Genomic DNA, 13,298 nt, shown 5'->3' on the forward strand with positions numbered 1-13,298 from the left:
TTTCTGCACACCTTCCTCTGTCAGCAAATGCACTACATTCTGTTGTACTTGTGCTGAAGCCTCCATTTCACTGTTTCCAACATAGCTTGAATTCAGTGGACAGTTGACAAGTTCACATGCTCGCTCTGTCATCATGTAGGTGTATGACCGTATCCCTCTACCAGCAACGCTGAGATATCAACACTTTTACAGGGACTGCACCTTCTTTCGTAGGCAGTGACATCACAGTCCTTTCAGCGGTTTTCATTTTACAGCTTCTGGCTCATTTCTTTGTGAATGCATCCTGTGTTTCTGTAAGTACTGGGTGGTGGGCTCTGCTCTATATAATTGGGCAATATAGGTTTGTAGTCTTCGAAGAACCTCAAGGTGTGTGACAGAGGGTACCTTATTTCATCACTTGACTATTCAGTTCACTTTGGTGTGTAGGAAGAATGACCATTGATAATCCTTTGCATAATCTTGACTTTCTCTGATTTCACAGCTTCAGTCCATTCATGAGGTTTGTATGACAGGATTTAATACGTTCTTAGACTCCTTTTTTGGAGCAGACAGTCAGGATTTTAACATTAACATCTCTGTTGTGTGCAGCTCTCATCTCCTTGATGAAACACTCACCATTTACTTAGATCTTCCATGCTTCCTCAATTAATCCTACATCAAAAGGATCCCACAGTAACATCGAACACTCGTAGAATTTACCAAATTTGCTCCCACTATTGTGGATGAGTTAACTTTCCTTAGGATTCTCCCAATTTGTCAGTAATCTGACTGTTCTACTACTAATTTTGTGTGATCATTGCACATTGCAGGACTTAGAGTCCATCATTGTCAATCCTCTGCAGGTCTTCACACATACTAGAACATTTTTCCATTTTTCTGGTGCTTCAGTTTCACTATACACAGCAGCATCAACTGTGAACAGCTTCATGAATCTTCCAACATTATCTGCCAGCTCATTTAAATATTCAATGGATCGGAAAGTGCCCATAGCACTCCCTTAAGGCACATCCACAGTTACTTTCACTTCTGACAATTTCTCCCTACTAAGAGCAACGTGCAATGATCTGCAGTTTAGGGAGTATTCAGTCCAGTGGCAAAGCTGATCTTAGGTTCCATAAGCTTTTTTGCTTTGTTCACTAGGTAACATAGAAGACTCTACTGAACTCACTCCTGAGGCCGAGGGAAATGATATTGATCCAGGTGACAGCATCTGTAAAACCCATGTTTATTCCTACAGAGGAGATTTTAATGCTCTTAAAAGGCTGTACTCTGTGAGGATAAACTGTCTTCCATAATTCTACACCAGATTGCTGTAGTTCTATAGGTCTTTAGTTATGTGCATTGTCTGAGTGCTTTCCTTGAAAATTGTAGTGATTAGTTCCTTTCTCAAAATGCTTGAAACTTTTTGTTGATTTAGCATTGCTGCTAGAAATGGAGCAAGTTGCTTTTGGATGATCTCTATCAATTTGTGTAGGTATTTTATCAGTTCCTTTGTCATGTTTCCTCTATTTAGTAGTTTAATTTGATTTTACATTTGCTATCAGTAATCTGAATACCTAACAATATAATTTATGTTAGACTGCTGCTCGTTACATAGAGGTTGTAGTGACGGAAAGGCACATTTAAAAATAGACATTTTGGAAAATGTCAGCTTTTGAGGAATCCTTCATCACGCACTAGTGCATGCGAGTTGTGCTTGTCCTTTGCTGACTATTTTTCGACGATACGTGGTAAATTCGTGGCCTCATCTTGAGGTGAGAGGGTCCACCCCATTGTTCGCTGCTTGTGTCCTCTTAAGAGTGCTCCAACTTGCTGCTTTCTGGCTTGACAACTCTCTCTCTCTCTCTCTCTCTCTCTCTCTCTCTCTCTCCCCCCCTCCCTCCCCCTCCCCCCTCCCTCCCCCCTCTCCCCCTCCCTCCCCTCCCCCTCTCTCTCCCGCTCCCCCTCTCTCTCCCTCCCTCCCTCCCCCCTCCCTCCCTCCCTCCCCCTCTCCCCCTCCCTCCCCTTCCCTCCCCCTCTCTCTCCCGCTCCCCCTATCTCTCCCTCCCTCCCCCTCCCCCCTCTCTCCCCCTCCCCCTCCTCTCTCTCTCTCTCTCTCTCTCTCTCTCTCTCTCTCTCTCTCTCTGTGTGTGTGTGTGTGTGTGTGTGTGTGTGTGTGTGTGTGTGTGTGTGTGTGTGTAAAGTTGTGTCACAAACATACCATATTGAACATGTGTTCAATATGGTACCAAGGTTTGGGTTGTTGACAGCTTTACTTGTTACCATTAATTACTCGGTCTGTCAATCATCTGTAGTGCCACAGTTTAGAAACTTCAATTCTCTTCTTGTATCTGTTGTTAAACATCCACATTAACATTCATATAAGTTTCAGAGAAGTCTTCCTGATACTTAAACCTATAATTGATGTTAACTTATTATTCTTTTGAAGGAAAAGTTTCCTTGCTGTTATTAGTCTATGTCTACTTCAGCCATTATCAATTATTATGCTGCCCAGATACCAAAACACGTCTACTAGTTCTTAGTGTATCATATCCAAATGTAATTCCCTCTGCCAAGTCTTTTACTGTCTCTGACAGAATTACAATGCCACTCAAAGTTTTCCTTTCTTCCAGAGGACTTTTAATTTCATTTTTTCTTATGTTGTTATCGAAGTAAAAGCAAACTGCACTTCTGTTCTAGGTCGGTCCTACATCAAGTGCCAGCGTACCGACTTCTGCAAATACCACACCATCGCAGACTCCGCCGGGAACACCAGTGGTGAAAAGTGCTCCAAACTCAGAGCCGCCGCAGCAGAGTCGGCCGCGCCTCCTCTTGACTGAACTGCCCAAGACGCAACCCCTGATATCGTTCGATTCCCATCCCAGTTCCTGCGGCGCAACAGCGACAGTGTGGGAGGCGGCTCCGCCAGCTGCCCGGGTGGCACCGAGGGTACTGACGGGGTGGAGGTGGACGGACCAGACCCTGTGCTGGGGCGCGCTATCTCGAGCAAGATCACGGCATTGATCAAGCGCAGCAAGGCCACTGCCATCCTGCAGAAGTTCAGTGAGATGCGAGCCGAGCGCAAGGCGGCAGAGGCCGCTGCCACGCAGCTGCAAGCGAAGGCCGGCGGCTGCAGCTGCAACAAGCCGGTGGACACAAATTCCAACCTGTGTACTGACAATGTCAAAGCGAAGGAGGACTCTGCCAATAAAAACAATTCTCCTGTGTCCCGTGGCACAGTTGCCAAAAAGACTGTAAGTGAGGTAAGTAGTAAACTGTCCATTTGATGAGTTGTGACGTAATCACAGCAAATATCACGGAGATCTAGGAAAGTGTTCACATCTTTATTCCAGTTGCGAACCATAATCTTGTACATCAGGAAATTATTTTCAGTCTGTGATGACCATATCTGACATGAGTAAAAACACTTTTTCTACCACATCCATCCAATGTATCTGAGTATAGTGCAGTCCGAAAATAATAAGCCAGAAAATATTCATTGTTTTGTGTACTGTTGTAAGTACCAAATACAACAAATCTTAACAGGTTTGTTGCACCTATGCAACTGTTCAAATTTGTTGTATGTGGTACTTAAAATTTTACATGAAACAAAAAAATCTTTCCTGTGTTACTATTTTCTGACTGTACCTTCTTACATATGTGATACCTGGCATAAACGCAACATGTGGTGGAAGTTCATGAACCTCTTGTTGACTTGTGTTCAGCAGTCTGAGAATTCTGACATCAACCTCTCAGAATAGATTTTCTTTAATGTGGTATGAACAATATGAGCTTATTCAAAGAATTAACAGCTTTCACTCGTGTAATATTAGGGAGAAGTCTAATCTGCATTTGGATCACACCTCCTTGACTGTTGTGCAGAAAGGTGTGCAGTATTCTCATGCATCCATTTTCAATTAGCTACTGCAATATTTTTTTTAAAAATCTTAGCGGTAATCCTCAAACTGAAAAATTTCCTTATGGCTCTCTCCTTTTATTCTGTTAGGGGGTTCCTGGGAAAAAATTAAGTGAATTCCTGAGCTATATTGATATTTTATTTGCTCAGTTATTACTTGTCACATGTCAATCTCATGTAACTCATTCCATGACTTTGGAGATTTGCTCAGTTTGGTCCTACAAAACTAGATGCATAAAATAAAATAAATAAATATGTTGGCAGGGTGTGATGGAAAAAGTGTTTTTTAGCCCCTCTCTCTCTCTCTCTCTCTCTCTCTCTTTAAACCATAGGCCTTAGAGATTTGCTAAAATAGAGCATCAATTATCCTAAGTAACTGGGGATCACAGGTCTTCATCAGTTTATTCGGCTAATCGTACTGTGTATTTTTACTTACCAATAAAAACTAAGGGAAGGAGAGGGAAAGACGAAAGGATGTGGGTTTTAAGGGACAGGGTAAGGAGTCATTCCAATCCTGGGAGCGGAAATGGATGGATATGTGTGTGTGTGTGTGTGCGCGCCAGTGTACACCCGTCCTTTTTTCCCCCTAAGGTAAGTCTTTCCGCTCCCAGGATTGGAATGACTCCTTACCCTCTCCCTTAAAACCCACATCCTTTCGTCTTTCCCTCTTCTTCCCTCTTTCGTGATGAAGCAACCGTTGGTTGCGAAAGCTAGAATTTTGTGAAAATTTGATGAACATACTTTCATTCTGTACTTTTGGTACGTTATACTATGTATTTGTAGATGCTTGACTACGATGCATAAGCTGAAATTGCAGTAGCAAAATAAAAATAATTACAATAGAAGGTGGAAACATGATGTCATGTAATGAATTTGTGGAGGCTGTGGATGCGCATTACAAGAAGTTAATAGAAATGCATTAGGCACCAACTTTTTTTTTTCTGTTTTTGCAGGGGCAGAAACCTTCAAATTTGTTGGACCAGAAGTCAAGTGCTAAAACGGAAGGTAAAAATGTTTCAAAGACACCAGTGTCAGTAAAGGAAGTGAGCTCTAATACAGAAAGTAAAGATGTTCCAAAGACACCAACTACAGTAAGAGAAGTGACTCCTAAAACAGAAGGTAGGACACCAGTGATAGCAAAGGAAGAAAGTGCTAAATCAGAAGGTAGAAGTGTTTCAAAGACTCCGGTGGCAGTAAAGGAAGCGAGTGCTAAAGCAGAAGGTAAAAGTGTTTCAAAGACAACAGTAGCAGTAAAAGAAGCAAGTGTTAAAGCAGAAGGTAAAGATGTTCCAAGGACACCAATGGTAGTGAAGGAAGCAAGTGCTAAAATGGAGAGTAAAGGTGTTCCAAAGAAAGCGGTGGCAGTAAAGGAAGCAAATGTTAAAACAGAAAGTAAAAATGTTTCAAAGTCACCGATGGCAATAAAGGAAACAAGTGCTAAAACAGAAGGTAAAGATGCTCCAAAGACACCGGTGGCAGTAAAGGAAGTGAAACCACAGCCTCTCAAAAGTGTGTCATCAGCAACTAATGTGAAGACTGCAGGTCCTACAGTGAACTGCAAACAGAAGGAAAACACTCCCGTGTTCGCAAGCACTATGAAACCGATTTCACCCGTGAAATCACGCAGCCCCAGTACGAAAGCCATCTCGGGAAGTGGGAAGACAGAGAGCGTCCAGGATACAGACACGGAAGGGGAGCCAGGCGAGCCGAGCTTCCCGCCTGAGGGGCGTGTACGGCCAGGCATGCCCCGACCGGACACCCCTCGGCCAAAATTCTCACGGAGCCACGTGGAGCCGACAAAGAAGCTGGCCATCCGGCGGCTGGAAGTCTCGGAGGGCCTGGGAGTTCCCCTCGGCGGTACTGCCGTGCCGCTGGGTTCTCGCTTAACACGAAAGAAGAAGGCCAGCAAGACAGGTGGCCTAGAGATCGGGGAGAGGGCGGCCAAGAGGAAGCGGATGTCTTCAGTGTCAACCGCGGCGATGGGCGGGCTCGGCAGGCAGCGGCTTGTGAGAGCAGGTCCGTCGGGTGTAATCAAGAGGGCAGGGCTATCGGCAGTCATCAAGAGGGCTCGCGGCCGGCCATTCGTCAGAGCTGCCACACCTATGCGGGCAGTCAGGCGGACCCCCAGTACTTCTCCAGAGGTCAGTTAATATTCCAGTAATCTTTTGTACATGTGTTCAAAGCTTTTTTTAATGTGAACTTAAAATTAATGGCTGGCCAGAGCCTACCTGGATGCAAAATTCTAGTATGGCCTCTAGGCACACTTAAAAGTAGAAAAATTTAACATAGTTGTCACACTACACCATCTGTCAGTCATGCAATGTGTCATGGGTCAGCGACTCAGTTTCCCACCACAGATGTCTGTCAGTCACAGAGTTATTTTCATTGGAATGTAATATGCTCACCAAGTGTGAACTGAACATCTGATATATACCATATGTACCAGATTATAAGATGATATATCTAAAAACAAAGATGATGTGACTTACCAAACGAAAGCGCTGGCACGTCGATAGACACACAGACAAACACAAACATACACACAAAATTCTAGCTTTCGCAACCAACGGTTGCCTCGTCAGGAAAGAGGGAAGGAGAGGGAAAGACGAAAGGATTTGGGTTTTAAGGGAGAGGGTAAGGAGTCATTCCAATCCCGGGAGCGGAAAGACTTACCTTAGGGGGGAAAAAGGACGGGTATACACCTGTGCGCGTGCGCGCGCACACACACACACACACACACACAGACACAAGCAGACGTATACCAAGATATATAAGATGAGATTTTTTTCCCAAAGTCGTCATTTGAATAATATGGGTTCATTCTATGTTCGCAGATCAATTTATTGCTGCTGAGGTCAATGTTTTTACTTTGTTTCGTAGATTAATATCAGGGGCATCTTACATTTACAGATGACGCTTTGGCTGTTGAGTTTTTGTAACAATTTATTTTGAAGAATTTGGAAGGGTAGGGCTTAGGAGACAACGCTTTCATTTCAGTAGGCTTGAGATTTCCCGCCAGGATTGGAAATCGAACAGAAGGGTATGAAAAGGTTATGGGTAAATTTGGAGAGGATATGGAGGCCAACAGGAACAGGAAACAACTCTTGGATTTCTGTGCCAGTATGGGCTTAGTAATCACAAACTCCTTTTTTAAACATAAGAACATTCACCGGTATACTTGGGAACCAGATCTGTCATTGACTATATAATAACAGATCAGGAAGGCTGTGAGGGACACACGTGTATTCAGGGGATTCTTTGATGACACTGATCATTATTTAATCTGCAGTGAAATTGGGATTGTGGGGCCGAAAGTGCAGGAGGTCAGGTCCATATGTAGGAGGATAAGAGTGGAGAAACTTCAGGATAAGGAAATCAGGCACAAGTACATAACAGCGATCTCAGAAAGGTACCAGTTAGTTGAATGTAGTCACTTACAGTCATTGGAAAAGGAATGGACAAGGTACAGGGACACAGTACTAGAAGTGGCTAAAGAATGTCTTGGAACAGTAGTGTGTAAAAGTAGGATGAAGCAAACAGCTTGGTGGAATGATACAGTCAAGGCAGCCTGTAAAAGGAAAAAGAAGGCGTATCAAAAATGGCTACATACCAGAACCCAGATAGACAGAGAAAGTTATGTTGAAGAAAGAAACAAAGCCATACAGATAATTGCAGCATCCAAGAAGAAATCATGGGAAGACTTTGGAAACAGGTTGGAGACTATGGGTCAAGCTGCTGGAAAACCATTCTGGAGTGTAATTAGCAGTCTTCGAAAGGGAGGTAAGAAGGAAATGACAAGTATTTTGGACAGGTCAGGAAAACTGCTGGTGAATCCTGTGGATGCCTTTGGCAGATGGAGGGAATATTTTGAAGAGTTGCTCAATGTAGGTGAAAATGCGATCAGTAATGTTTCAGATTTCGAGGTAAAATGGGATAGGAATGATGATGGAAATAGGATCACATTTGAGGAAGTGGAAAAAAATGGTCAATAGATTGCAGTACAATAAAGCGGCTGGGGTGGATGAAATTAAGTCGGAACTCATCAAATACAGTGGAATGTCAGGTCTTAAATGGCTACACAGGATAATTGAAATGGCCTGGGAGTCGGGACAGGTTCCATCAGACTGGACAAAAGCAGTAATCACACCAATCTTTAAACATGGAAACAGAAAAGATTGTAACAACTACAGAGGTATCTCTTTAATCAGCGTTGTGGGTAAAATCTTCTCAGGTATTGTTGAAAGGAAAGTGCGAGTATTAGTTGAGGACCAATTGGATGAAAATCAGTGTGGGTTTAGGCCTCTTAGAGGTTGTCAGGACCATTATTTGCTTACGGCAAATAATGGAGAAGTGTTATGAGTGGAACAGGGAATTGTATCTATGCTTTATAAATCTAAGAAAGGCATATGACCAGGTTCCTAGGAGGAAGTTATTGTCTGTTCTACAAGATTATGGAATAGGAGGCAAACTTTTGCAAGCAATTAAAGGTCTTTACATGGATAGTCAGGCAGCAGTTAGAGTTGACAGTAAATTGAGTTCATGGTTCAGAGTAGTTGCAGGGGTAAGACAAGGCTGCAACCTGTCTCCACTGTTGTTCATATTATTTATGGATCATATGTTGAAAACAATACACTGGCTGGGTGAGATTAAGATATGTGAACACAAAATAAGCAGTCTTGCATATGCGGATGACTTAGTTGTGATGGCAGATTCGATTGAAAGTTTGCAAAGTAATATTTCAGAGCTAGATCAGAAATGTAAGGACTATGGTATGAAGATTAGCATCTCCAAAACGAAAGTAATGTCAGTGGGAAAGAAATATAAATGGATTGAGTGCCAAATAGGAGGAACAAAGTTAGAACAGGTGGACGGTTTCAAGTACTTAGGATGCATATTCTCACAGGATGGCAACATAGTGAAAGAACTGGAAGTGAGGTGTAGCAAACTAATGCAGTGAGCGCTCAGCTATGATCTACTCTCTTCTGCAAGAAGGAAGTCAGTACCGAGACTAAGTTATCTGTGCACCGTTCAATCTTTCGACCAACCTTGTTGTATGGGAGTGAAAGCTGGGTGGATTCAGGTTACCTTATCAACAAGGTTGAGGTTACGGATATGAAAGTAGCTAGGATGATTGCAGGTACTAGTAGATGGGAACAATGGCAGGAGGGTGTCCCAAATGAGGAAATCAAAGAAAAACTGGGAATGAACTCTATAGATGTAGCAGTCAGGGTGAACAGGCTTAGATGGTGGGGTCATGTTACACGCATGGGAGAAGCGAGGTTACCCAAGAGACTCATGGATTCAGCAGTAGAGGGTAGGAGGAGTCGGGGCAGACCGAGGACAAGGTACCTGGATTCGGTTAAGAATGATTTTGAAGTAATAGGTTTAACATCAGAAGAGGCACCAATGTTAGCACCGAATAGGGGATCATGGAGGAACTGTATAAGGGGAGCTATGCTCCAGACTGAACGCTGAAAGGCATAATCAGTCTTAAATGATGATGATGATGATGATGATATTTCCCGATGCGCCGATGTGTTCGATACAGTATTAACGTTACACAATCATGCGACAGTTGACTCGTGGCACTAGTGCAAAGGATACTCGAGAAACTATGAACTAGCCGCTGCAACAGTCTGATGGTCTGCTAAAAAATTGGCATTTTTATGAAACGCAGGGGGAAATACTGTAGCGATAAATTATATCACTCAAAAACTTTTGTTGTATTTGAAAAGGTTTGCAATAATAGTTCTCATGCAAGTATGGGTGCCGTTTACATACATCTGATTTTTAAGTAAAGGTAACATTCAAAGTTAAAGATATTGTCCTTCAGAAACTAGTACTTGATTACGAACCCAAGTCAGTGAGTGTGCAAATGTTATTTTATGGCAGGTGGGTTGGTAGACACACACACACACACACACACACACACACACACACACACACACCTGTACCCCTATGTGATGCTGAGTGCAAATGTTATTTTATGGCAGGTGGGTTGGTTGTGGTGGGGGTAGTATCTGATAGGATGGGTAGAAGGAAAGGGAAGTGGGAGACAGGAAGAGGGACTGGAGGTGAGTGGCTAGCAGCTCAGAGGGAGGCCAATTTTCTGGCTAGGAATGCGGGAGGGAGGTAGGAATGCAGGAGGTAGGGGTGGCAGGTGTAGTTGTAGTGGCCGGTGGGAAGTGACACATGATGAAGGTGATACGAGGCCATGAACTGGCAAGGGGTTACAGGATGAAGGAAGGGGAAACGGTGCAGGGAGAGTGGATTACCTAAGATTGAGGACAAGATGATTATGGGAGTGCAGGACGAGTTGTAAGGATAACGGCCGTCTGTGTAGTTCAGAGATGGTGGTGGAGGGAGGGATTCAGATGGCTCAGATTGTGAAGCAGCCATTGAAATTGAGCATATTGTACTCAGCTGCACCTTGTTCCACTAGGCAGTCGACTTTGTTCTTGGAAACAGTCTGGTGATGATGAGTCATCTTGGTGGATAGCTGGGTGGTAGTTATACCAACATAAAAGGCTGTGCAGTGTTTGCAACAGAGTTGGTATATGACATGGCTGATCTCATAGGTGGCCCAGCCTCTGTTGGAATAGAATAAGCCTGTGACAGGACTGGAGTAGAAGGTACTGGGTGCATGGATTGGGCAGGTCTGGCACTTTGGTCTACCACAGGGGTATGCTCCATGTGGCAAAGGGTTGGGAGTGGAAGTGGCATAGGGACAAACTAAAATTTTGTGCAGGTTGTTAGGAGGGTCAGGAAGAATCTTGGGTAGGATGTCTGTCATGCCAGGGCAGGATGGGAGTGAATAATAACCTGGGCGAAGGATATGGTTCAATTGTTCCAGTCCAGGGTGATGTTAGGTGACAAGGAGGGCACTCCTTCGTAGCAGATTCTAGGGGGTGGTGGGAGGGTTTGTGGCATGTGAGTACTAGGTTTGGAGGGTATTGCGTGTCTGTTAAGGCCTTTCTGAGAAGTTCAGCATACTGGCCAAGGGAGTTTTCATCACTGCAGATACATCACCTGCGGGTGACTAGGCAGTACAGGAGGGATTTTTTGATGTGGTAGGGATAGCATCTGTCGAAATGCAGCTAATGTTGGTAGTTAGTGGGTTTAATGTGGACAGAGGTGTGGGTGGAGCCATCAGTGAAGTGGAGGGCAATATCCAGGAAGGTGGCATCTTGGGTGGAGGAGGACCTGGTGAAGCTGATTGGAGAAAAGGTTTTGAGGTTGTAAATGAATGTGGATAGGGTGTCATGGGCCTGAGTCCATATCATGAAGATATCATCAGTGAACCTGAACTTGACTTGGGGAGTTTCAAGGGGCTAGGAAGGTTCCCTCAAGAAGGCCAGTCCTGTCACAGGCTTACCATATAACAACAGAGGCCAGGTCACCTGTGAAAACAGCCATGTCATATACCAACTCTGCTGCAAACACTGCACAGTCTTTTATGTTGGTATGACTACCACCCAGCTGTACAGCAGGATGATTGGCCACTGCTGAACTGTTGTCAAGAACAAAGTCGACCACCTAGTTGCACAACGTGCAGCTGGGCACAACAAGCTCAATTTCAATGGCTGCTTCACAGCTTTAGCCGTCTGGATCCTTCCCTCAACCACGATTTTCTCTGAACTACACATAAGGGAGTTATCCTTAAAACACATGTTCCATTCCCTTACTCATCCTGGCCTCAATCTCAAGTAACCAACTGTTCCCATTAGCTTTCCCCTTCCTCCATCCCATCACTTCCTTGCAATTCATGTCACCTTAAGCATGTGCTTCTTCCCACCTGCTGCTAAAACTATACCTACATCCCCTCCCTCCTGCATTCCTAGGCTGCAAACCGGATTCCCTCCAAGCCACAAGCCATCCACCCGCAGTCCCTCTCCCTGCCTCCCTCTCTTTTTCCCCACCCCACCCCACCCCCACCACAACCAGTACATCTGCTGCAAAATAACAATGGCACTGCCAGTCTAGCCATATTGTATAGGGGCATACTTTTGTGTGTGTGTGTGTGTGTGTGTGTGTGTGTGTGTGTGTGTGTGTGTGTGAGAGAGAGAGAGAGATACTACATAGGGGCATACTTGTATGTGCGCATGCGCGCTCCAGCTCATCAAAGGATAACTCTAAGAGCCAGCAAGTTTGCCTTCTTTTGTGTGTGCCTGTTGACAACTCAATGCTTCTGCTTTTCAGTAAGTGGTCTTTCATAATCCTATAGTATTTACATTCTCCAAGAACTTCGCTACAGCAGTTTTGCATATAGATCTTTTTCAGACACTCCGTTCTTCAGCCTTTCGCCTGATCATTCAAAATAGTCACATAACCTGTACTAGTAATGCAACCTTGTAGAGTAACTTTGAGGCCCATGGAATACCGTGATGTGGCTGGCCAAATCATCAGTAACTCCCACCATATTTTTCACTTTTCGAATGTAAACTCAACCAAAAGTTGGAAATAGTGTGAATCGTGACCAATCTGACCAAGTTACTTCCTTCCATTTCCCCAAAGTCCAGATTTTTTTGGTTTGGCACCACGTTTTCCTGTTATGGGAATTTACATAGCTGCTGAGTGGTTTTGGAATCACAGCTCGCCTCGCAATGCCCTACTTATTGAGTTCCCTTCGTGTCATTTTGGTGCTGACATGGTTCATGAGTGTGACATTCAGTTCTGTGGTGACTTCAACAGTTGTCATCCTCTTAGTTTTAATCATAATCCTCTTCAGTGGTCGTCCATTCCACTCACTCGACATGTACTTCCTTCCACATTGTCACATAACAGATGATGTTTATCCACGTTCCCTGTGAGCCGTATAAATCTTCAATATGGTGCCTCTTGAAGCACAAAACACTTCAGCTACTTTGATTATGGAAGCACCCACCATACGACCGCCAGAAATTTGCCCATGTTCAAGTTGACTTAGCTCCAATATATTGCACTTGCAACTACACAGAACAGTGTTCTGATCATGACTGACACTTGCAACATATTGAGTACATCACAAAGGTAGCATTCACATTCAGGTCCAACAGTGCAACCTGCAGGCTTGGTTAGCATCTGTATTTATGTTCAGACATTTCTCACAGTGTTCCCATTTTTCAGCCCCTGTGGTTACACTATGATTGCAGTTAGTAATATCTTTACTGTTATACGTGTTACTAGCAACCTACCCTTGCTTCACGTGGGTAGCACTAAGTATCTACTGCTGGGTGACATGTTTGGCATTGCAGATAAATTATGTACGCAGACCTTCCTTGAGAAACAGTATTATCTGTTAGTGAAAAACTTAACAAAATCCCTACAATAGTTCCTGAGATGAGCCTCCACACACCGACAGGAAAATGTTGCAGCAGACTTTAATTTAGTAATGTGTATACATGTACATACATGAAATAGGAAA

General features: G+C 43.9%; 1 protein-coding gene across 1 annotated transcript in view; it reads left to right on the forward strand.

Annotated features, from left to right (window-relative positions):
• Positions 1-13,298, forward strand: part of LOC126106730 (uncharacterized) — a 143,239-nt gene that overhangs the window by 9,519 nt on the left and 120,422 nt on the right. The window contains exons 3-5 of the mRNA XM_049913108.1: positions 2,865-3,049; positions 3,116-3,242; positions 4,849-6,036. Coding sequence (XP_049769065.1) covers positions 2,865-3,049; positions 3,116-3,242; positions 4,849-6,036 — 1,500 coding nt within the window. The remainder of the gene's footprint in view (positions 1-2,864; positions 3,050-3,115; positions 3,243-4,848; positions 6,037-13,298) is intronic.

Source organism: Schistocerca cancellata, chromosome 10 (genome assembly GCF_023864275.1).
Source record: "Schistocerca cancellata isolate TAMUIC-IGC-003103 chromosome 10, iqSchCanc2.1, whole genome shotgun sequence".
NCBI classification, from domain to species: domain Eukaryota; kingdom Metazoa; phylum Arthropoda; class Insecta; order Orthoptera; family Acrididae; genus Schistocerca; species Schistocerca cancellata.